The sequence below is a fragment of the Lytechinus variegatus genome, chromosome 3 (assembly GCF_018143015.1).
Source record: "Lytechinus variegatus isolate NC3 chromosome 3, Lvar_3.0, whole genome shotgun sequence".
NCBI lineage: Eukaryota > Metazoa > Echinodermata > Echinoidea > Temnopleuroida > Toxopneustidae > Lytechinus > Lytechinus variegatus.
Genome location: NC_054742.1, coordinates 378,550 through 404,592, shown reverse-complemented (window position 1 = coordinate 404,592; position 26,043 = coordinate 378,550). Strand labels below are relative to the sequence as shown.

The following is a 26,043-nucleotide window of genomic DNA, read 5'->3' as shown; positions in this document are numbered from 1 at the left end:
TTCTCTTTTGGAGATTGCAGAACAGGACGATACGCTAACGTTGGGGGTTTTTTTTCAAGAAAAGCGCACACTTTGAAATTTGTTTTGGGGTAATGATATTTTCATGATATGTGAATCGTATTTCGGGACTAAACTCGTAGTTTTAGGATCAGGATTGGGAATTAGAATCCCCACGTTCCCTCCCTCTTATTGCCAGTGTGGGGGTATATCTGTCAAAGCTGATATCCGCAAGTATCCCCGGAGGGAGGTACTCTACCAGCATGAATAAGGTAGTGAAAAGCTTGGTCGCCCTATGGTTCCGGAACTTGGCTAGTTTATTTTGGGGGCAGGGCCAGAATAGCGAGGCACTTGAACTCAAGCGATCTTAATAGGATCCCTATTTTTTGTAATTTACTTCTCGTTAATGCCAAGCATGCATGTCATAAACCAATGTACACCTCTAAATGATTTACAGTAACGATCATTATGTTTCACGTTCCATTTATTTCTCCTCAAGAAATCAGATAAAAAATACATAAAATAGACGATGTATAACAATGTACATCAAATGAATCAAGGGGAAGGCAATGACCGAAAAAGAAGAAACTTTTAATGTGGCCGACCCACGACATTTATTGCAATAATCTTTATTTTTAACCAGACTGTTGCTTCCCAATCGAAGCATTACTGTTTTTATACAAACATCCTCTGCCTTTCCACTCTAATGATATGCTTAGATATGCTGTCGTGTTTGCATTCTGTTGGAACCGTTCCAGTGATCGAAATCTCAAGCAATGAGGGAAAAGATATTTCAATCAAACGAAAGCGAACGGAGCCAACAGACCATATGTGGCTGACTTTACTGATTGAGCTTTTAGTCAACAGACGATCGATGTTATCTTAAAAAATATACAGAACAAACGTTAAAGGAATGTAACGTAAACATTATAAAGAGATAGGGAATAATATTAATTTATTTTGCTCTCGTTGCAAAATAAGATTATTGATATTGATAACCAAAAAAAAAAGATTTCTAAAAAAGCCGTTCCAAGTGTTTTCAAGAAGAGTCATTACTTTCAACAAATTAAAAAAAAAATGTTCTTGTCTGAATATCAAAAAATACCTTTCATTGCCTAAGTAGAAGAGCATCACAAACATAATTCTTTAAATGATTGATTACCTTTGTCTGAATTTCGGCTAGATCATTGATTGATTGATTGATTGATTGATATAATCGTAATTTTTGTTCCAAGGGTTCTAAGTTAATACTACAAATAACAGCTGATGTTCACATGGTGAATAAAGAACTGGTGTGAAAGATTGTAGCAAAGATTTGGTGGCTAAAATTATGATTCGATAATATGGATAGATTAATCTGCAGTATGACACCAAACAATCCGGAGCGAACCATTGGAACTGCCAGGCTTAAAAACACATGTGTTGAAGTTAAATATTCACTCAGTGTGTCAATTGAAATGCGATTTATTTCTAAAATGTGCATTACATCGTTAAAATTGCTTATCTGAAAAACACATGAACTTGACCAACTGAAAGTTGTCTTTGAAACTTCGGCGCGATCAAGTGTTCAATCTGGTATCTTTCGATTATTTGATTCGAACTGTATAATGGTTTATCCCTAGGTCTTGCAGGCGTCGCATGATTCCTATCAAACTACATCCAAGCCACACAAAAAAATCTCCACCATCAGGCCTAAGATTTTTTGCCTTTGCTTTCTGCTCTTTGGTCAACTTGGCTCTTTTACCAAAGGATTGCGTGTACAGTGTACTATTATCTCAAATGCTTGGAATAAACCATAAAAGTTAAATTACAGTTAGATGAATACATATTTAAATGGTTCTAAGGTATCAATCAAGAGAGTAAGGGCATGCAACTTCTCTTAATCCACATCAATTTTATGCATGTTAATCTTCGATTGATCTCATAGAGCAATCTTTGTCTCATATAAATTAAAGTATACTGCAAATCTCTTTTTCATATACAATCTTGAACATTTTTATCTTGTCATTCGCCTGGTTAATTTCTAGGGTATCATTTCTACTAGAGCGACAGTTATTGTCTCTTATCATCTCTCAACGTACCTGAACCCTTCGAGTAAGCAGTTGGATGGTGTCTGTTGCGATGGCATCTCTACAGACTTGTGTCAGACCAGATGCGACAACAAATTTGAAATATGCTTCGGGCCTCTTGGAAAGTAAGATATTCTAAAGAATAGTATAATTAGATGTCAGAAATGGTTTAAGGATACAGGTTCAGGCAATTGAAACTCATTTCATATTCTTTTAATTATTTTGTCATTTATTTTTGCCTTCTTAACATGCTTAGTAACTCAGTTTTGTTTAGGTATGGATATTAATCCATCTATCTGGATAGATATATTAAGGCAGGCGGTTAATGGCATTACCTACGATCATTGATTGAAATTGAAAGATTGTTCAGTTCCATTTAATAAGATTGGTAATAACATTACTGATATTGGACTAAAATAAGTTTATAATTACACAGATATATTTTTTTTTGTTATTCTACCACAATTGTATACCTTATATTTTTTTGAAAATTTGTATTTCTTTTTAATTTTTCATAACACTATCAAATATTTTCAGTGACAATAGCACAGATGACTGTCCTTATGGAAAGTACAAAACAAATAAGGTACATGAAGATCGGGATCTGTTTCTCTTTCCTACTCCACTCCCTGGAGGTGTACCCAACCCGATCAACATCAGGATTGAAGAATGGAAGGTAATAGTTCTTATTTGTCCTACATAAATCATTAATTCTCGAATGCATGCAATCAGTGTTGATTTCGTCGCCATTGCTAGATCAGAAACAAAACACACACGCAATTTCTAAAATTTTGAAATAATTACCATGATTACCTCTGCTATATACCTTTGACCCCGAATCTAATAACGTCACCACTCCCAGATGTGTATAAAAAAGCCAAGATTGAAAATTAATCCTCAAACGGTTACTTGATTATCGTAAGAACGATATACATGTATATTCCATGGTTACTTAAAGATCGCTGTGATTATTCACATTTAAACCCTGGTCCCAGAATCTATCACTCTCACATATGCATACACGAGCCAAATTTGAAACTTGATTACTCAAACGATTCCTTAATCATTGCAAAACAGATTTCTTTTAAAGTATTAACGACCTTTGTGATCTTTGATTTTTAACATCATAACCGTAAACTTCAATGGGATAATCAACACATTAGTATGCATACTCATGAGCCAAGTATGAATTTGATACCTGAAACGGATTTTCGATTTATATAATCATCTCTGTGACCATAGAACTTATGGCTCCGAAATCTATTTAGATCGCCGCCAATATACACACTGAGTGAAGACCCTAAACGGATAACTATTTATTTTTCGAGAACGAAATATGTTCTGGTACATCATAAGATCTGTGCCTTCGGGAACCACAGAACCAAATCAGACCATTGTCCCTCCAGTGTCCACACTTGAATTAAGTTTGACGTTGATCCTTCCAACGATTTTCTCGTTATCACGAGATCATTATATTTCAATGTGTGTTAAATGTATGACCTTAGAACTTTGACTGTGATATCCAAAATTAATCTGTCATCGTAATACTATATATTTACTCAGAGAAAAAATGAAATTGATTCGTCAGAGGGTTATTTAGTTATCAAGAGAACGAGAATTGGACGCACGGATGACCCCAAAGCAGAATGGCTTCTGCAACCACCTCAGGTCGGCGGATGCATAAAAATATGATTTGAGGAAATGACAAATTTAATTGTTCATAATTTCATGAAGATTTTAAAATATGTTTTGAGAAATTAAAATAATTGTTTATTAATGCGACCATAATTATCATCATTATTATCCTGTGAAATTCGATGATATAAAAAATAGAATAAAGTACATGGAAATGTGAAGTTTATTATTTACAGAATAAATAATATTGCTTGCAGAAAGGTTTTCGAGTGAAGATGAAGGTATTTGATACCAATTCCTACTACAACCCGGAAATATTGGTCGATGTCTACGGGGACAACTTTCATATGCAGCCAGGCAGGACTCCATCGCGAGCTCGTAAGCACAGAAGGACCCTTAGTGGGGAAGGATCTTCACAGTGAGTGCAACATTCTTTTCTAGAATTTATTTCCCATTTCTGTAAGAAAACATTATAAAACCTTTACTTTTATGTTTAATTTTGAAAAGCAGAAGGTAATATATGTATCGGCATTCTTTTATCGGTTACAATGGTTTATGGTTCAAATTTGTGGTACCATGTACGTTTGTAAATGCTTACATTTGCCATGTTTTAAATATACCGTTTATATGGGCCCCCTTACCAGCTTTGAAGGTTTAATGACTTTTAGTGATTCTTGATTGTGTCCTATGTACGGTTTTCGTAATAAAAACTTCGTTTGATATTTTTTTTTCCACAGGATCATCGTTAACATTAAACTATATTGCGATTCTCATTTCTATGGTCCCGAATGCTCTGTCTATTGCAAACCTCGAGGAGATGGAATTGACCACTTCTACTGCGACCCACTAACAGGCGATATAATTTGCCATGCTGGTTATACTGGGGATAGGTGTGCAGAGGTATGTAAACATATCAAGACAGAGTTGATCAAAATTGTCTTTAGTCATTTATCTTGTAAAAGTGTTTCTAGTCTCGTGTGTGAGTGAATTCCAACTGAATTTATTTGCAGTTCTATTTGTTTTATATTTTAATTGCGTGGATCAGTGCTATTGTTCACACTTTCAAACTGTTTTTTGCCCATGTTTCATTAATATTTCTAATTGATCATTTAATTAAGATATCAACGGATATGTGTCTACCTGTCCTAAAGATAGTACCGTGAGATATCGGAATTAAATGCCTTTTAGATGCCATTTAAGTTCCAATTTTTCATTGCACTTTTAAAATAGGAAATCGACGAGTGTGCTTCGTTGCCGTGTCAAAATAATGGTACATGCCACGACGTAGTAAACGGATTTTGGTGTACATGTCAAGAGGGTATAGCGGGTAAGTTTTGATTTTGCCTTCAGCTCAACCCAAGCCCATCTCCTTCCCCCTAAAAAATTATAACAATACATAAACGTGTAAATGAAAACAGCAAGCAGAACGCACCAAACCGAAATGATCCAATAATAAAATACAAATATACACGCATTGGCACTGTCAAGATTAATGTTTTTGCTAATACCAGCAATTCTTTCATTATCAAAGACGCAATACTCCCTTTCATATATTTTACACATGGATGATCATGTGTGATAACGAGACCTTCAAAGTTTCACATTTAGTAAACGTACATTAAGACTTAAATCTTTGTCTCCGTAGGTAATGTGTGTCAAACAAACCCCGATGACTGCCAAGAAAACGAATGCAGGAACGGAGCGTCCTGTATTGATGGATATGCCACTTATACTTGCAAGTGTCCTCCAGGATTCAGTGGGACTTACTGTGAGTTCAACATCAACGAATGTGCCAGCTATCCCTGTCAGAACAACGCTGTATGTTCCGACGGTATAAATGGATATGTTTGTCTGTGTATACCTGGATTTACTGGCACTCACTGTGAGACGAACATCGACGAATGTGCAAGTGATCCTTGTTACAATGGTGCGTCTTGCATAGACAGAGTTAACAAATATAAGTGTAGATGCATCAAAGGCTACGAAGGAGAATATTGCGAAGTTAATATCAACGAATGTGTCAGTGATCCGTGTCAAAATGGAGCAATTTGTATCGATGCAGTCAATGGTTTTGAATGTATCTGTAAGCCTGGATACCAAGGAAAATTTTGTCAAGTAAACACAGATGAATGTAAAAGCAATCCATGTTTGAATAGAGGTGAATGCGTTGATGGTGTCAATGGTTACAACTGCAGTTGTACTCCTGGATACACTGGAATTCACTGCGAGTTTAACATTGACGAATGTGCAAGTAACCCTTGTCTTCATGGCAGCACTTGCAACGACCTGGTCAATAGATATCGCTGTAATTGTCTCCCTGGATACGAAGGTGCAGAATGTCATATTGAAATCGATGAATGTCAGAGTAACCCTTGCCAAAATGAAGCACCATGTGTCGATGTTGTTGCTGGTTATCAGTGCGTATGCCTGCCTGGTTACGAAGGTTCTGAATGTGAGACAGATATCAACGAATGTAACAGTTATCCATGCGAAAATGACGGCATGTGTCTTGATGGAATCAATGGATACGCCTGTCAATGCAGAGATGGATTCGAAGGAATTCATTGTGAAATAAATATCGATGAATGTGAAAGTTCACCATGTCTGAACCAAGGAACGTGCGAGGATGGCATAAACAGTTACACCTGTATCTGTAAGCCAGGATTTACAGGGATTGAATGTGAAACAGATATTGACGAATGTGTGAGTGCTCCTTGCCAAAACGATGCTGCATGTATTGACGGAATAAATAGTTATATCTGTAAGTGTACACCTGGATATGAAGGTGACTACTGTGAAATCAATATTGATGAGTGTGCTTCACTTCCTTGTCTGAATGGAGCGACATGCATAGATGGAGTGGATGGATATGTATGCAGTTGTAGTCCAGGATACACTGATGTTAACTGCAATTTGGAAATAAACGAATGCATAAGTATAGTTTGTCATAATGGCGGAGAATGCGTTGATCATATAAACAAGTATGAATGCGTTTGCTTGCCTGGATATAGTGGCTTACAATGTGAGATAAACATAAACGAATGTGAAAGTAGACCATGTCAAAATGGAGCAACTTGCAAAGACCGCATCAATGGATATCAATGTAACTGCTTACCAGGATATGAAGGGTGGAACTGTGAAATTGAAACCGACGAATGTTCTAGTTCACCATGTGTAAATGAAGCTTCGTGTGTTGATGAAGTAAATGGATATACATGTATTTGTCTCCTTGGATACGATGGTGTCCATTGTCAAACTGATATTGATGAGTGTTCGAGCAGACCCTGTCAAAACGATGCGCTCTGTGTTGATAAAGTCAACCAATATCGTTGCAAATGTAAAGCAGGGTACAAAGGGGCAAATTGTGAAAATGACATAGATGAATGCTTAAGTAACCCATGTGAGAACGGTGGTCTCTGTGTTGACAACATTAATGGGTACCATTGCCAATGTATCCCAGGTTACACGGGGACAAACTGTGAAATCAACATTGACGAGTGTGAAAGTTCCCCTTGTGAAAATGGAGGATCTTGTAATGATGGTATCAATCGATTTGAATGCAGTTGCTTACCAGGATACAATGGGCAAATGTGTGCAACTGATATTAATGAATGCGCAAGTGGTCCATGTTTGAACAATGGCACATGTGAGGATGGGGTTAATGGTTATTTCTGCTTATGCATTCCTGGATTTGAGGGTACACAATGTGAAATAAACGTTGATGAATGCCATTCTGATCCATGCGATAATGGTGGATTTTGTATGGATGGCATCAATGGTTATATATGTACATGCTCTCCTGGATACGAAGGGACACAGTGTGAAATTAATATTGACGAATGTGGAAGCGCTCCTTGCTTCAATGGGGCCGAATGTATTGATCGTATTGATAGATACAAATGTAGGTGTCGGCCGGGATTTGAGGGTACACATTGCGAAGTGGATATAAATGAATGTGATAGCAATCCATGTTTGAATGGAGCATCGTGTCTAGATCAAATCAATCGATTTGAATGCGTATGTATCCTTGGGTTTAAGGGAGTAACATGTGAAACAGACATAGATGAATGTAGTAGCTCACCCTGTCAGAATAACGCTACGTGCGAGGACCACATCAATCACTACACCTGTCACTGTCTGCCTGGTTTTGACAGTATACAATGCCAGACAGACATTGACGAATGTTCGAGTAGCCCTTGCGAACATGGATCAACGTGTGAGGATCTCATAAACGGTTATCTTTGTCACTGCCCTTCCGGATATGAAGGAATCCACTGCGAAATTGAAATAGACGAGTGCCAAAGTAATCCTTGTCTGAATGGAGCAACCTGCAATGACAAAATCAACAAGTATAGGTGTAATTGCCTGCCAGGCTACGTAGGTGTTCATTGTGAAGAAAACGTTAACGAATGTGAAAGTATTCCTTGCCAGAATGAAGGATCGTGTGAAGACCTCGTTAATCATTTCACTTGTAACTGCCAACCAGGATTCAACGGGAGAGTTTGTGAGATGAATATTCAAGAATGCGACAGCAGTCCATGTTTTAACAATGCCACATGTGTTGATGATATCGATGGATATCATTGTGATTGTCAACAGGGTTTTGAAGGAGTCCATTGTGAGGTAAACATTGACGAATGTGGATCTGATCCTTGTCGGAATGGAGGCGTCTGTTCTGACAAGACAAACCATTACATCTGCAACTGTACTCCAGGATACGTTGGAAGTCAATGTGAACTCGAAGTTAATGAATGTGACAGCTCTCCTTGCCAAAATGGTGCTAGCTGCATTGATCGAGTGAATAAATATAAATGTAGATGTTTAGATGGATTTGATGGTGCTCACTGTGAAATTAACATTGACGAATGTGAGAGTAATCCATGTTATAATAGCGGCACGTGCGTTGATGGAATAAATGAATTTCACTGCTCTTGTGTGATAGGATTTGCTGGAGTAACTTGTGAAACGAATATCAACGAATGTGCAAGCGACCCATGTTTTAATGACGGAACATGTGTAGACCAAGTTGCTGGATACGTATGCGAATGCCTTGATGGATTTAATGGACGTCACTGTAATAATGACATAGACGAATGTGAGAGTAATCCATGTTTAAACAATGCAACATGCATCGATCAAGTGGATGGGTATGAGTGTCAATGTTTGCAAGGTTTTGAGGGCATGCACTGCGGGATAGACATCGACGAGTGTACCTCATCACCATGTAGAAATGGAGCTGGCTGTGAAGATATGATAAACGGTTACAGATGTGAATGCCTATCTGGATATGAAGGAATTCATTGTGGGATAAATATAGACGAGTGTGAAAGCAATCCTTGTCAAAATGAGGCAACCTGTGTTGATAGAGTGAACAAATACAAGTGTACATGTCAACAAGGTTTTCAAGGAAATCAATGTGAAATTGATATCAACGAATGTAGTAGTGATCCTTGTAGCAATGGTGCAACTTGCAAGGACAGAATCAATGCATACTTCTGCGAGTGCAATCCTGGATTTGCAGGAATTAATTGTGAAACAGACATCAACGAATGCGAAAGCAGACCTTGTGAAAACGGTGCGACATGTGTGGACAAAGTGAATGGATATTCGTGTAGTTGTGACCTTGGTTATGATGGCATTCTTTGTGAAAATAATATCAATGAATGTGGAAGTACCCCGTGTTTGAATGGTGCTAGATGTCACGACGAGATAAATGGATTTATGTGCCAATGTACAGATGGGTATCATGGCGTCTTTTGTGAGACCAACATAGATGAGTGTGCAAGTCTTCCGTGTAAAAATAATGGAAAATGCAAAGACAAAATAAATGGTTATATCTGCAAATGCCAAGAAGGGTTTGAAGGATTGCACTGTGAGAATGACATTGACGAGTGCTCCAGCTCCCCGTGCATGAATTCAGCAACTTGTGTAGACCTGACTGCTGGATACGAATGTGAATGCAGCCCTGGATACATAGATTTCCACTGTGAAACAGACATTGATGAATGCGTCAGTTCTCCTTGTGAAAATGGAGCTACCTGCAGGGATGATGTTAATGGATACACCTGTTTATGTATGCCCGGTTACCAAGGAGTCGATTGTGAAGAAGATATTAATGAATGTGGCAGTGAACCTTGTAAGAACAATGCTACATGCGTGGATAAAGTTGACAGATATAAATGTATTTGCATTCCCGGTTTTCGTGGAAAAGAGTGCCAAACAAACTTCGACGAATGTACCAGCAATCCCTGTTTAAATGGCGGCCAGTGCGAAGATGGTGTGAACGATTATATATGCCATTGCACACCAGGATATACTGGTGACTTGTGTGAAATTAATATTGATGAATGTCAATCAATACCGTGTCAAAATGACGCTCGCTGTATCGACCAAATAAACGGATTTACATGTGATTGCAAAGATGGCTACGACGATACTTTATGCTCAACAGATATCGATGAATGTTCCAGTCAGCCTTGTTTGAACAATGGAAGTTGCACTGACATGATAAATAGATTCAAATGCATTTGTATACCAGGATTCGATGGGGCACTTTGTGGACAAAACATAAATGAATGTAGAAGTAACCCATGTTTGAATAATGGAGAGTGTGTTGACGATATAAATATGTATTTCTGTCGATGCACTCCTGGATTTGAAGGAATGCAATGCGAACTTGAAGTTGATGAATGCTCAAGCAATCCTTGTCGAAATGATGCCCGCTGCCACGACAATATTAACAGATACAGCTGTGAATGTGTACCAGGTTATGAAGGAACCCACTGTGAAATTAACGTAGATGAATGCTTGAGTGACCCGTGTGTGCATGGAGGGACTTGCAGAGACATGACAAACGAATACCAGTGTCTGTGCCGAGCAGGATACAATGGGGAAAACTGTGAGAATAACATTGATGAATGTTACAGTGAGCCTTGTTTTAATAACGGTACCTGCTTGGACAAAGTCAACAGATACAGATGCTTATGCATGGACGGATTTGACGGTGTTCACTGTGAAGTAAATATCGACGAGTGTGCCAGCGATCCCTGTATGAATGCTGCTTCATGTTTTGACCAGATTGATAGTTATCACTGCCTTTGTCAACCCGGATTTACGGGCGTTCAATGCGAAATTGAAATCAACGAATGCAGTAGCTACCCATGTCAAAACAAAGCAGGATGCATAGATTTCATAAACAGATATGAATGCCAATGTAAACCAGGATATGAAGGAATTCACTGCGAAATAGAAATTAATGAATGCATCAGCAGTCCGTGTTTGAATGATGCTTCATGTATTGATAAAGTTAATCGCTTCAGGTGTTCCTGTCTTCCTGGATATGAAGGTGTGCTGTGTGAGACTAATACAGATGAATGTCAGAGCTCTCCTTGCCAAAATGAAGCGAGATGTCAAGACCGAATTAACGGATATATATGCATATGCCCGTATGGATTTGATGGTGCCCAGTGCCAAGTTGATATTAACGAATGTGAAAGTTTCCCCTGTCACAATGGTGGACTTTGCCTGGACAGAGTCAATGGATACGAGTGCCAGTGCGCTGCTGGTTTTAGGGGAGTGGAATGTAAAACAGATATCAATGAATGTTCTAGTAGCCCTTGCCAACATAATTCTGAATGCGTAGATCGAATCAATGGATATAGTTGCTCATGTAATAAAGGAACGGAAGGTGTACATTGTGAGATTGACATCGATGAATGTGCAAGTCAGCCGTGTCAAAATGGAGCCGAGTGTAAGGATGGAATGAATGGCTATCAATGTCAATGTCAAATTGGATACCAAGGTGTTTACTGCGATGTTAACATAGACGAATGCATGAGCTCCCCTTGTCAAAATTTGGCATCATGTATTGACTTAGTGAATGGATACTCCTGTGATTGCATACCAGGATTTTCCGGACCACATTGTGAGATAAATATCGACGAATGTGTAAGTGAGCCGTGTGCTAATGGGGGCGCTTGCAGGGATCAAATCAATGGATATATCTGTGGCTGCCTTCCGGGTTATGATGGTAACCACTGTGGACATGAAATCGATGAATGTGCAAGCTCACCTTGTCAGAACGGGGCAAACTGCTTAGACCACATCGATCAATACATATGCCAGTGTTTGGACGGATTCATGGGAACCAACTGCCAAGTTGATATCAACGAATGTGCTAGCTACCCTTGTGTTAATGATGGGACGTGTTTTGACAAAGTGAATGGATACCTTTGTTCCTGTGCTGCAGGGTTTGAGGGATTCCAGTGTCAGGTGAATACTAATGAATGTGAAAGTTCTCCTTGTCTTAATGGAGGAAACTGCGTCGACCAAATTGATGCATTCTTTTGCCGATGTGAAGCAGGATATGCAGGAGCAATCTGTGAAATCAATATCGACGAATGTGCTAGTAACCCATGTAAATTTGCATCTACCTGTCAAGACAAAATTGATGGATATGGATGCGAATGTCTTTCGGGCTATTATGGTGTGCACTGCCAATTTGAGGAAGATGAGTGTGAGAGTAGACCTTGCGGTCATGGTGGACAATGCATTGACGAGGTAAATGGATTCACTTGTGAATGTGCTGCTGGATACCAAGGCGTTACTTGTGAATTTGATATTGATGAATGCAACAATCATCCATGTCAAAATGGCGGAACTTGTATTGATAGGATTAATGAGTATGATTGCCAATGTGTCGATGGGTTTGGTGGTTCCGAATGTCAGACAGACATCGACGAATGTGCTAGTATTCCCTGTCATCATAATGGTGCATGTCACGACCATATAAATGGCTATAGATGTACTTGCATGGTGGGTTTTGAGGGAGATCATTGTCAAACGAATATCAACGAATGTGAAAGCAACCCTTGCTCGAGCTATGGAAGGTGCATAGATAGAATAGATGGCTATCGCTGCAGATGTCGTCCGGGTTTTATGGGTGCTCATTGTGAAATTGATATTGACGAATGTCAGAGTGACCCTTGCTACCACGGTAGCAGATGTGTTGATGGCTTAAACGGATACACTTGTCAATGCAGATCCGGTTACCAAGGACCACGCTGTCGAGATGAAATTGATGAATGTATCAGTAATCCATGCATAAACGGTATTTGCCTCGACAGATTAAATGGGTACCGTTGTCATTGCATTAAAGGATTTTATGGAAAAAATTGTGCGATAAATCATGACGAATGCATCAGTAACCCCTGTCTGAATGGTGCGACTTGCCAAGATGCAATCAATGACTATAACTGCGAATGTCCCTTGGGATATGAAGGAAAACACTGCGAAATCATTACCGATGAATGTCGAAGTAATCCTTGTCAAAATGGTGCAACCTGTGTGGATGGATTTAAGGAATATACGTGTGAATGCGTTCTTGGTTTTGAAGGAATCAACTGCGAAGTGAATATTAATGATTGCGCTGGTGCCCCTTGTCAAAATCGAGCTACTTGCCTGGATGGAATCAGCAGTTACGAATGCCAATGTGTTCTTGGCTATAAAGGAGAACACTGTGAATTCGAAATCAACGAATGCGACAGCCATCCTTGCAAAAATGATGGAACTTGCCTGAACGGAGTGAACAGTTTCTATTGCTATTGCCCACCCGGCTTTGAAGGTTGGTTATGTGAGGTACAGATAGACGAATGCGAAAGTAGTCCGTGTCTACATGGTGGAAGTTGTGTTGATGGCACTGCAGAATTCAGCTGTCAATGTAAAGAGGGATTCTCTGGTATCAGATGTGAGACTGTCCTTGATCAATGCAAGCTTCATCCATGCTATGGCAACGCTACCTGCATCAAAATACATGACGATTTCAGGTATATTGTTATTATTATCAACTTCAATAACCGTGAAATGTTGTATCGAGTTAAAAGTTGACGGGGCTTCAAAATTTACACTGAAAGAAAAAAAATGATTGTACATTGCTGAATACCTAATTATTGGTCATTTTATGAAATCATACAGTATTTGTACAGCAAATTCTTTCATCGGTTAAGAAATGTAAATTTGCATGGTATTTAACTTAATCTAGGTATCTTTATTTGAATATTCAAAGGTGTCTTTGCCCACCTGGATATTCTGGTCTGGGTTGTGACGATTATGATGAGGAAGGTTGTGGATCGACAAAGTGCTTCAACGGCCAATGTATTATCGATGGAGTAACCGATAATGACATCAAATACAAATGCAAATGCAACAACGGGTTCATCGGAACTGAATGTCAGACGTGTAAGTAACCCCAAGGCAGGTAATCATTAACAAGAGTCAAGGTAGGAAAACTGTATTTTAGTACCCATACCTACACTGATCAAGAATCAGCTTTTATTGTGGAAATTCAATATGTTATTAGATTTCTCTGCGTTGTTCCTCATATCTAGCATGTATATGTTTACTTAAGTAGAGCTTTTAAATTTCATACGCAGATTATTGTCTATCTCGTCACGAAAGAAGTACTCAAATACTTTCTCAAAAAAATATTCTTAAAACGTTTTGAAAATTATTGAATTATTTGTAGTTTAACTACAATGAGAAGTAACAAAACTTTAGAATAGTCCATCTGACAGTGTCTGAAACGCTGTTCTTTTTACTGTTGTTTTGCTTCTATAGATTTACTGAACGTCACAGCTAGCGTGCTAATTGAGGAAAAGCACTCACAACTGAGCGGTCTTGAGCACAAGATGAAGGAAGTGCTAATGGAAGCCATGGAGAAGACAGATGACATCCATAATTGTTCCAATGTGGACATCGCCATTATAGATACTACGACGGGCAATGGAGCCTTATCGGGGTAATCACTACTCAATCGTGACAGTATTTCCGATTATATCAAGATTATGGAATAATTCCAGTTCGAAAACGAATTATAAGTAGCTTTGTCATGGCTCTTATGCTAATATGACTTTCTGTACTCATACACACAATGAACTTAAGTGAATTTCATTAATACGTCTTTTAATTGTTATAGTCAGTAGGCTGTTGATATGATCGAAACGTTTGTTATATCAATTTATGAAGATAGCATCCAATTACGTTAATTTCTTTGGTATTTCTTACAGCATGGAATTTACGAACGTAACAATCTACGCAATGCTGGATGATAAGCCTGCCGATCGCGATTCTCTATCACATATGTTAAGAGCTCTCCCTCCAGCCCATGTCAACAAACTCATCCATCCATATCGACTCTTCGTCGACAGGCAAATGCCACCTGTATTACAGACAGATATCACTGTAAATGACGAAAAGAAGAAGAAGAAGGTATGAAATATAGTCTACCTAATAAAGTAAACCATATTGCTCTTCTTTAGAATAAGCTACGCCGGTTACCTTTTTGTGCAAGAATTGAATTCAAGATCTTTAGCATTTTAAACTTTAAAGTGCCTTCGAGGATTGGCTCTTACTTCCAGGTTGCAGCCGCATGACTATGCATTTATGAAGAAAATAAAATGCAGTAAATGAATTCCGTGGAAAAGAAAGTTGAAATTTTCTTAGACCTTCATCAGGTAATATGAAATTCATTAAAATTTAAGAGACTTATTTCTGTGTTTGATTTTCTTCATTTACTTTCATTCCTAAACAGTGCAATATAAAAGAACGACTCTTTTCAATGGAATAGAGGCACATTTTTCTCCTTCAGTATTTTACTCATAGAAAACAGAAGTATAAATTTGGATATTGTCCCGGAAATTTCAATGTTCGATTGACTACCTGCGAATTGTTCTTCTGGGACCCTGTAGGAAAACCTTTTGACGTTAGTTTGAAAAGGTTTCCTGATGACTCATGGTTGATGTTTCATGAGATTTACGCTGTCATGCCTATCCAAATACACCCGCCCCTGCTCAAATCATTACAAACTGAGTCTGACCAAAAAGTTTTAATGTTATAGCAGACGATGGTTTACGCTGATGGTGAAAGCGCTGTTTAATGTAATGAATCTCCTTCAAAATAGCAGCAGAATAAACTCATTGATTTAACACTATGTGGAAATTATTTCTTTTTCTATCAAGTTCTTCCGGATGGGTGAAACAGTTTCTTCTAAACTCACTTTCAAAACGAGCATAGAAATCATCACCATTCCCATGATATGGCAATCAGCATATACAAAAAATCTTGTTCTAATTTTGTTACAATTTAAATAATATTTGTTGCACTTAAAATTGTGTACGTTTCCAAATAATTTTGATAATTGGAGTAATCAACAATCCATTAAACCTGTAAAGTAGAGGTTTGGAGTTTTGATAAGCACTTGTTCCCTTGCTTTCCCCATAATACAACGATTATAAGTAAGATTTCGTCAGTCAATAAGCAAAATGGTTGTTTGGCGCTAAATTAAAAAACAAAGGTTTCCTTTCAAACCTCTCCATTCCCAAATCTAACCTGCTCAATTATCATAAAAATGAAAAGACTATTCCATCATGTCTCTTCTTTTCTTCCATTTGGAGTCAATACACAAATTTCATCAACATCGGATGAAAAATGAAAAAAAACTATTGGACATTTTAAAACTGCGTTCGATTCCACAAATAGCTATACGTACAACCTAGTTGGTATGCAAAATATGATACTGTATTTTATGTTTACTTTATCTTGCATTTTTCTTGTAATTTAGATAGTTCTTATTCTATTTGATAAAAAAAAGTAATACACAGGAAATCAGGAGTGTATGAGTTACCTGTTTTCCTAGTTGCATATTACCCGTGTCATGCGGGAAAAATGTAAAATTAAGAACATTTTCTGAAAAGTCATAACGTTCTTATTTTACATCAAAATTTCGTGATGTATTTTTTAATATAATGTTCTCTCTATTTATTCAAATTTTGTTGATGGGGGTAGACTTGAACTTCAACAGTTTTTGTCTTAACAGGATATCCTTGTGCAATAATGAACATTTCTGATAGCTAAAGTGATGTGAAGGGTGTAATAAAAGTCATTTCTTATCTTACAAATAACAAATCTTTAAAGAAACATTAATTTCATAGTTTCTTAATCCTTAGCTCTTGAAAATTAAGTCTATTCAAAGTTCAGCTATCCCCCTTATCTTTAATTTGAATTCATTTCTTTTACCTTAATCGTGAAGAGTAAAATACTAATTAATAACAATAAAACATGTAGTCCGCATTCTGTCCATTTGATACATTAAAGAACCAGCCATTAAGCCGTTGGAAAAGCCGTTGGAAATGGGAGTTTGGGAGGGGGGTTTGTCGGAATATAAATTCTTGCCTGTATATGAAGTTTTAATCTCTGTTAAACAGTAAAAATATTTATTGAAGATATAGTTTCAAGAGAATACTTGATCAATCAAAGGGGCTGGAACTTTAGGTAGTAAATCAACATTGATATATTGCTTTTTGTCTATCTAGTCCTGGGGACATCGGCATTGGTACGTTTTCTTAATTTCCATCGTCATCCTCATTGGAATTGCATCAGCAGTGGTGTACATCGTTAGGAGGTAATTTTCCTTCCTTTAGCACCCGTAGATATGCATGATCTTAAAGCATGGCCCTGCTAAATTTGTTGATATCCCAGTAATAGACTTTTGAAAGATAACGTAGAGGAAGCATTGTCTGACATATTCATCACAAGATTTATATATATATAGCAACAACACAAATATATAATGAACTATATGGTCTATCAAATCTTAATCTTGTAGTATTTCATAATATTTCGGACTTTTATGTTTGGATAACTCAATAAATCTGTTTCTTCAAATTTGAAGTAACAGTTTGAATCAGGAAAATAATCATCATCGGTCAATGATTCCCATATATGCAATTCCGGGTCACTATTTTCCTCGCCTCATGTTCTTATTTTCTTGATATCCTTACTGTATGCAGGCAGCGGAAAGCTGAAATTCCACCCGACTAAGGGGTGATTCAACTTCCAGGAGAAGGAAAACAAGGGAGCCGAACTTACTGAAACTCTCTGGAAACACAATTTGATGAGACACTCTATTGGTTGTGCCAAATATAAAAACTGGAGGGAAATGTGAATTAGTGTCACCGGAACTACCGTCATTTATGGAGAATTTGACTACGAATTTGTATTACTTTATGGCTCTTCCGCATCTAAATGGATTATCTTCAACGTCCACATGGTCAGATGTAATGCGAACATCAATTGAGAAAACTGAAACCAGCGACTCGTTATTAATTACAATGCATATTTTTTTTATTTTTTTTTAGTATTATACTAGATGCTTATAATATTACAAGTATTTTACATTCTATTAACTAACATGCACCCATATATACTTTTTAGATTGCAGCAGGCTGTCCTGTTAACCAAAAAAGTGGTTTGTTCTTGTAATATTTATTTTACTAACCTAACAAAAACACAATAAGAAGGTGTGATGCCACATTACAATATAGAATATTTTACTTATAATTATACCTTATGATGGATAGGAACGCCAGAAATCGTACAGAATTGTCTCCCTATGGACGGTTTGTGTTTAATATACGAATAAAGGTCGTTTATGTATGCACATACATTTCATGTTTCATCTTTTTTTTATTACTCACATTGATTTATCGAAGCTATTTGAAAAATCATTTTCGATTCCATGTGTTATCCTGTATAGCTTGACGATGGCAGTTTTATGTATACATGTATTATATGAGAATAAAATCCTTATAAGCATTTCATTCAGCTTCTTCTAAGAACCCCCCCCCCCATCGGCCGATGAGAAAGAACAACAAATAGATAAGAACGAGTATACACATGGCCGAGCACCTATTATATACCCTTCTTTTTATTTCAAATATGAATCAAACTTGCCTATGAATCTCCCTCATGATAATACACCAGCTGCACCGGTCACTGATTGTGAAATGGTGGAATATGCTTTTACAATTTACATGATTTAACTACATCAGACTATAAAGGAAGTACAGGAACTCGATTATCTTTACTACTGTGGTGTTCAATAACAAGTCTTAATTTTCTCGCAATTCCATTTTTGTCTTTCATGAATGTACCACAGTCACGTATTAGCTGTATTGAATAAGATGTTGTACATACTTTTTCTACTTCCTTAATAAATACGTATTTTGCAAATAACAATTGTCGGTGTTGTATGTTTCACAATATGAGAAAGAAAGGGATCATTATGAAGGATTCAGAGGAAAGATCTTCCACCTGAGCTGTATTCTGACATCCTAAACACATTGGCCCGTATTCTGAAGTCAGGTTTAACTTAAACCATGGTCTAAGTCTGTGCCATAGAGTTAAATACGTACTAAACTGGTCTGTGCTAAAATTATGGGAAGCCAAAAGTGTCAACATTTTTATTAAGTCTTATTTTTCTTATATTTACTGTGCTCTCTCCTGATTATTCTATGGTGAAGACAATCATCTGTTTATACTTCCTAAACAATTATGAATGATTTGAGAGCCAAATGAGCTGAAATATGATATCTCTACTGTTATTGATTTATGTAACAATTGGCTGTCCATACTTAAACCCCAACTTTAAACCTGGGTTTAAGTTAAACCCGACTTCAGAATACGGGCCTTAGGGTAGAAAGGGTGGGGAAGGAAGAAAATGGGTCCGAATAATAGATTTTTGGAAATGTTGTTACTCTTTGGTCTCGGCCATTTCAAGAGGCAATCTACTCTTTTTAGAGTAAAGGTGTACAGTATTTGATCTAAGACGAGTGAGGGTCATTGCTCCATGTTTATAAAGCCCAGCGCACACTATACGATTCGTTGCGATCCGAATTTCAAATATTAATTGTAATAACATTTGATATGATTATTCCAACCAATAAAATCTTAACGATGGTTCAGATGGTTCAGTTCAGAATAGTGGTAGGACTACTGAAATTGAAATTCAGTTTAGTTGGAGCCTCCCTGTAGGAATAAAAGCAATTTCAATGTCAAATCGTAATGACGTCATCATCAGCTGCCACCTGAATCCGAATTGGAATTTACTTCGACAACATGGCTTAGCGCAAAGCAAATTTACGATTTTATTACTACTTGGATGTCTCATATTCAATGCAAATGCGATTTATTTAAACAAAACTGTGTGGTTCCGGATCGCTTAGTGTGCGCTGGCTTAGCCCAAGTTTTTTTTTTTTTCATTTTGGCAATTGCATCTTAGCATGAGAGAGAAGAGGGGAGGGAATGAATGGTTGTGATTAAGAGAGAATAAAATATATATAAATAAATCAATATAGAGAAGGACATATAAAAAAAAAGTGGAAAGAGATGCGAAGGAGAAAAAAAATCAGGAACTTGGGCGGCGGGAAAGGGGGGGGCACTTGCCCCCCAAAAATCCAAAAGGGAAAAATGCCTTTTTTTTCAAAATGAAAAATGCCCTCTTTCAAAATGAAATACTTTTATTAACTAAAACATAATACATCTATGTTATAAAAACACATTTTTAGGCGCGTGCTTCGCGTTTGTATCAATAAATTTAGTAAGAAAATCCTCCTATTCATTTATTATGGTTTATGGTTTCATTTTGGCAATTGCATCTTAGCATGAGAGAGAAGAGGGGAGGGAATGAATGGTTGTGATTAAGAGAGAATAAAATATATATAAATAAATCAATATAGAGAAGGACATATAAAAAAAAAGTGGAAAGAGATGCGAAGGAGAAAAAAAATCAGGAACTTGGGCGGCGGGAAAGGGGGGGGCACTTGCCCCCCAAAAATCCAAAAGGGAAAAATGCCTTTTTTTTCAAAATGAAAAATGCCCTCTTTCAAAATGAAATACTTTTATTAACTAAAACATAATACATCTATGTTATAAAAACAAATTTTTAGGCGCGTGCTTCGCGTTTGTATCAATAAATTTAGTAAGAAAATCCTCCTATTCATTTATTATGGTTTAGTAAGGGACTCATCCTATTCATGGTTACAAAAATGCTTAGAGGAATGTCCATTTTCAGGTGGGAATATCAAAAAATTTTGGCTCGCCTTTCGCGCTCGCATCAATTACTGTTTAGTAAGGTACTTATTCTGTTCCTGGTTACACAAAATACTGCGAATGTCCAGTTTAAGGTTGGAATATCACGTTCGCATTATTCGATTGTTGAGATATGTATACTCTTCATGAGTCACTAAATGCAGTCCTTAACAATTTCCTTTTCAGAATATTAAAAATTTCAGCTCGCGCTTCGCGCTCACGTGATTTCTTTAGTTAAATACACATCTTTTTCATGATCATTACAAAAATCTACTCGAAATGTTAAATTTTCATGTCTTATAAAATGTCCAAAAGTTTGAGCTGGCAATTTCCTTGGAAATGTCATCCTATTTATCTCGGCTGAACGGTAATGTATATGAGAAAATTATTTATTAATTCAAAGTCATTTTGACCACAATGCCTGATATTGGGGAACAGGACCTCTTTTCGGTGACTTGATAGGTATTCATTATTTTCAGTATAATATTTTACTGCATGTCCAATAATTGAATCTGGAATATTGATTTCATATTTTAAAATGCCAAATACAATGTAAGATAATAAATACCCTATGAAACCTGCAAGGTTTACAACATTAACCCTAAAGGACTTAATCCCCCCCCCCCCCCGACAGTCCGCGCGAAATTTTCGAAACGCAAAAAGATCGCATGACTTTTTTTGAAGTCTCGCGCAACCTCTTAGCCCAAATTCGCGACATACGGATATACCATCGCGACGTCATGTGACCTTTTACGAGGCAATGTCATGCCGAAAATGGCTCATTTTTTTATACTTTGTGTAAAAAGTAGGTGAGACACAAAATTATTTTTGATTATTTTTCGTTCTAATTGGTCTGCTTAATTAAACATTTAGACGAAAAAACGAAAAAAATACATAAGAAATTCTAAAAACAAACGAATACATAAGGAGAAAATTGGCTTTCGCCATTTTGCTTTGTGGAATACTTTAAATTAGATTACAATGATGACATCTGCAAAGAAAGAAGAATAATTGAAATATGGTATTTAATATGCGAATAACCTTTTTCATGAATAAATTTGCATATTTTATTCATAATAATTGAAAAATATTTTCAGATTTTTTTATTATACTAGCTTATAGCATTCGTGGTGAAAAAAAAAGAAAAAAAAAATGCGTGCCAAATTTCGGCGCTATCGCGCAAACGGCGGCCGAGATCAGAAGGGGGCCATCATGCCCCCCCCCCCGTGGGAGGCAACGCCTCATTACATCTCAAATAGCCCAGTCCTTTTAGCATATTTAGGGTTAAAGATATGGACTTCATGCAAATAATCAATCAACAAAGTCATTATGACACGGTATTCCTTTCTGCATTTCAGATGATTGATATTACTCACAGAAACGAATTATGATTTTTTTCCCCTAATAGTTATGATTTTGTATTGAAAGTTTAAAATATGTTTACCTTCAATTGAAAACACGATGAATTTCATGAACATGATGCATCGGACAAAAGATAGTCGACAGAAAGTAAATTAGGGCTGTCGATCGTATTTACGATTTGCTTCACATCACGGTATTAAATGTGTGTGTTATGGTGTTTTTAGAACGGTAAACACTTAGTGCAGTGTCCTTCATACCAAATTAAAGAGGGATGACGTAGCGGTTATGGGGCACTTCTCCTCCAGACGACCAGATTTTGGTTGAATTTCGAAAGAAACCTTCTTGACCCGACCACTGATACCCCGATTCATCTCAGGCGTGAAGTTTACTTTCAAGCTGTCCAATTCAATCGCGTCTAGTGTTATTACAGTCTCTAATATATTTCCTTACCAGGATTTTTCTATGAAATTAAAACGTACCCGGAGGTATGATCAATTTTGATATTCTTACTTTGATGCTTTGGTGCCACTTGGATGGCGTTTGTATTCCATAATGTCCGTATAATACACATCTGCATTGAGAGTAGCACGAAACAAAAATCTCAACATATTGGCCCATTTCTTCACATTTTCTGACGAGGTCCACTCCCAATAAAGGTACTCTCACTGACCAAAAAGACACAGTTCCCTAAAATTTCTTAAATAGTTTGATATAAAAATATAGAGGCATTTCACCGTATGTAGCAGAGAGGTGGCGCAAAATAATGACCTTTTTAAAATGAAAATCCTATTTCATAACACTTCACTTTTTTTTCACAGACCCCTTGGGGCACTACCGCATGCCCTCATCCGTACAACCTTGCATGGTGGTTTTTAAGATCGAACATGAGTTTTGAAACACCCAGCAAATTTTGACTTGTGCTGGAGATGGGAAACGCACTCATTATAAAGCCCTGGACTCGACGTCCAACCTTTCTTTTAGAACTTGTTGTAAAGTAATTTCTTCCTGAAATGAAATTGCATTTATCTAGAAATAATCAAATCAATAAATCATAACTTGAACCCCCAAATTGGTCTCTATATCTTGGCATGCATTACAAATAATGTCAGTGGATAATGTCATGAGAGTCAAGAATATGAAAGCAAATGAGAGCATTACGGGGGTGGCTCTTACTATTTTCCTTTCAAAGTTGGCTATCCCCATATTCTATTCTCTCTTTCCCCATGCCCTTCTCTCATCTCTTTTCTTTCATTCGCCGTTTAACATCAGTTTTGCAAAGTCCCACTTTCCCCTGACTACTCAAGTCTGCCATATAGCTCGAAAAGATAGCAATCATTGTCATCCTGGTAACAGGAAATGCTTGCCTGCTCGAACCACGCCCCATCCATCCAACAATCAACACTGCTTCACTCCTCGAGGGAGTCTGATGACCAGCTAAAATCTTTGCTCCATACCTCCATGTCTGAGAACATGACTGGGAAAATAAACAGAAGTTTGTTGTCTAAGGTAAATATGAGAGATTAGTCAGCATAAGTTGAATGCATGAATGCTCGCTAGATTTACCCAATGAAAATCATAGTAATATAAATGTCATGGTTTTATAAGTACATGTGTATATTAAATCTGCAAATTGCTACAACAGTAACAAACACATAAACTGGATGACTCGCTGAGGATACATTTTATGGATTGTTACACTTGAAACCTGAAACGTTAATTACGACTGTGTTATCATTGTTGATCAGGGACGGATCCAGCTTTTTCAAATAAGGAGGAGCGGAAAAAAATTGCATCCACATTTCACGATTGGCAGCTCAAAACGATAAAAGCTGTTTTTTTTTTTTTTTTTTTGGGGGGGGGTCGTCTAAAGATTGTAGTTTAAGTAAATTTTAGCTATATTTTTTTAACAAGATAAGGTATGGAATAAGGCTAAAGATAAATACTGCGACCGTGATACGGGAGACCAAATCTTTTGTCCATTCATATTCAGACCAAAATATGGAGCTTTCATAGTACTATTTGTAATCATGAACAAATAAATGTCTAACCAAACAATTAATGCGAACGCAAAGCTCGAATTGTCATTGTTGATATATTGACCTTGACAGGAGACACATAAAAAACTGTCGGGAAGGACTCATGAGGGGTATACACTTCCTACTAATTAAATGATTCGAGCGCGAAGCGCGAGATGAAAATATTTGACATTCAGACCCGAAAAACTGACGCTGCACGCCTTATGATGATTGTGACATGAAATGGAAATCTTAATGACGGTTAGTGAGAATTCATGAAAAGGATACGTATCTTCCTAATCAAACTATCCTACTACGAACAAGCTTCGGTCCCTGGATCCGCCTATGGATAATATCATTCTCATCATTGATGTCTTTATTATCAGAAGTATCAACATTTTAATTTTTTTAGAGTATAGGCTATAGGCCAATGTCCTTTGTATCATATCTTGCAAAACCTCTAATTCTCTCCATACAGAGACAATAATTGTGAAAAATTGCATGTTTTAGATATGATCAGGATAGTTTGAGTTCTCATATGTTTGGTATGATTTTTTAAATCAATTACTGGGAAAGGGCATGACCGTTTGGTTTGATTATCACTAATATGATTAGACTTACTGATGTGGGCGTCCAGAATCATATCGTAAGTTCAATTGGATCAGTGTTTGAATATGTTCGGAAGTTTGCTTTCAATTTGAAGAAAGGTCAGAAGCTCAATGGGACAACTTTCTTGGGTATCAGCTCTGACAATAGGATATCCTGACTAAGGTATCCATGGAAATTATTAGTTGAGTGAATGTGTAGCTTTCGCGAAATTTCTGCAAAGTTTCCTTTCAGAAGCATGGTGATGATTGTGGTAAACTGCTGCTGCTTTGCTTAGCAGGTCTATTTTGTTCCTTTGCCAGGGATTTAATACTATGTCAGACTTGATATTCTAGAATTCTGAAAAAATAATCCTCGTTTGAATCAAGGTGAAAATTCAGTCGTCATAGTTAAAGTATACCTGACTGCAACAATATCTCTTCCGCTTCTTTTAACTTAAATAAAAAAAAACAGGTCGTGTATATTGAATGTTCAGTGCCAGTGACTATTCTAGGGAAGCCTTTAACTAGCCATGAAATTGATACATTCATAAGGTCATCCCTATAATTAACCTTCCGTGTTATGTGTAGGGCTAATAACTGATCTTCCTTTACCAGAAGCAAGTTCATTCCAGAGAGGTTTATGGACAGGTCAATTCCAGGTACGAGATACCTTTACCACGCTACGCTCGCGCTTAGTATAAATCTCTATATTCTAAAAAACTAGTAAAATATACTGCATGTACTGACTGTTCTAGCATTTAAAACAGTGCAATGACAATAACCTTAGGAAACTAAGTACAGGAACTATAGCAGGGACATGAATTCAAATGGCATAATCCTCAAAATGACAAAATTTTGAGTTAAAAACTTACTAGATAACCATACCCAGCACTTCATAATTATACACGTTTCCTATTTTTCAAGCAGACATGTTGTGTAACTACTAACCGAATATTGCACAAAATACATACAGAGGGCTTATTTAAAGATACAATGCAGTCAGGTGAGTGTACGAATACTATGATTTTGTTTAATGTTATTTCTACTACACTGATCTGCTACAGACGAATTGATTATTTCATATATCAACAAGATGATTGCGAACCATAATGTGCCTTTTGCTGAAAATGAATGCCTACATGATCCACTGAGAATGGTAATAGAGTGAGCAAGTATGGATCAAATCTACCATTCTGTTTTTCTGAAGTATAGACAAATGGAAAGGAATTCTTTATAAAAAACTTGACTGGAGGTCAGCATAATCTGATTAAATTATCTTCTATAACGAGATTGTGCTCCATTTTCAAACTGAGCGGTATTTGTGGTTACCGCTAAGAGTATATAAATAGAATTAATGTCTGGGGATTATAATTACTTACAGTTTGAGATTTTATATACATATATATGGTCGCATTTTATAAGTTGGGTATGCGAAAAGGGTGGCGGATGAACAAT

General features: G+C 37.0%; 1 protein-coding gene across 1 annotated transcript; it reads left to right on the top strand.

Annotated features, from left to right (window-relative positions):
• The first annotated feature begins 260 nt into the window (after positions 1–260).
• On the top strand, positions 261–18,839 carry LOC121411938 (fibrillin-1-like). Its single transcript, XM_041604849.1, has 12 exons — positions 261–269; positions 2,025–2,191; positions 2,604–2,742; positions 3,959–4,119; positions 4,439–4,601; positions 4,932–5,028; positions 5,347–13,525; positions 13,765–13,937; positions 14,316–14,496; positions 14,765–14,966; positions 17,069–17,157; positions 17,546–18,839. Exons 1-12 carry the CDS (start codon positions 261–263, stop codon positions 17,574–17,576), a joined length of 9,591 nt encoding a protein of 3,196 aa, XP_041460783.1. The 3' UTR covers positions 17,577–18,839.
• Positions 18,840–26,043: the final 7,204 nt, after the last annotated feature.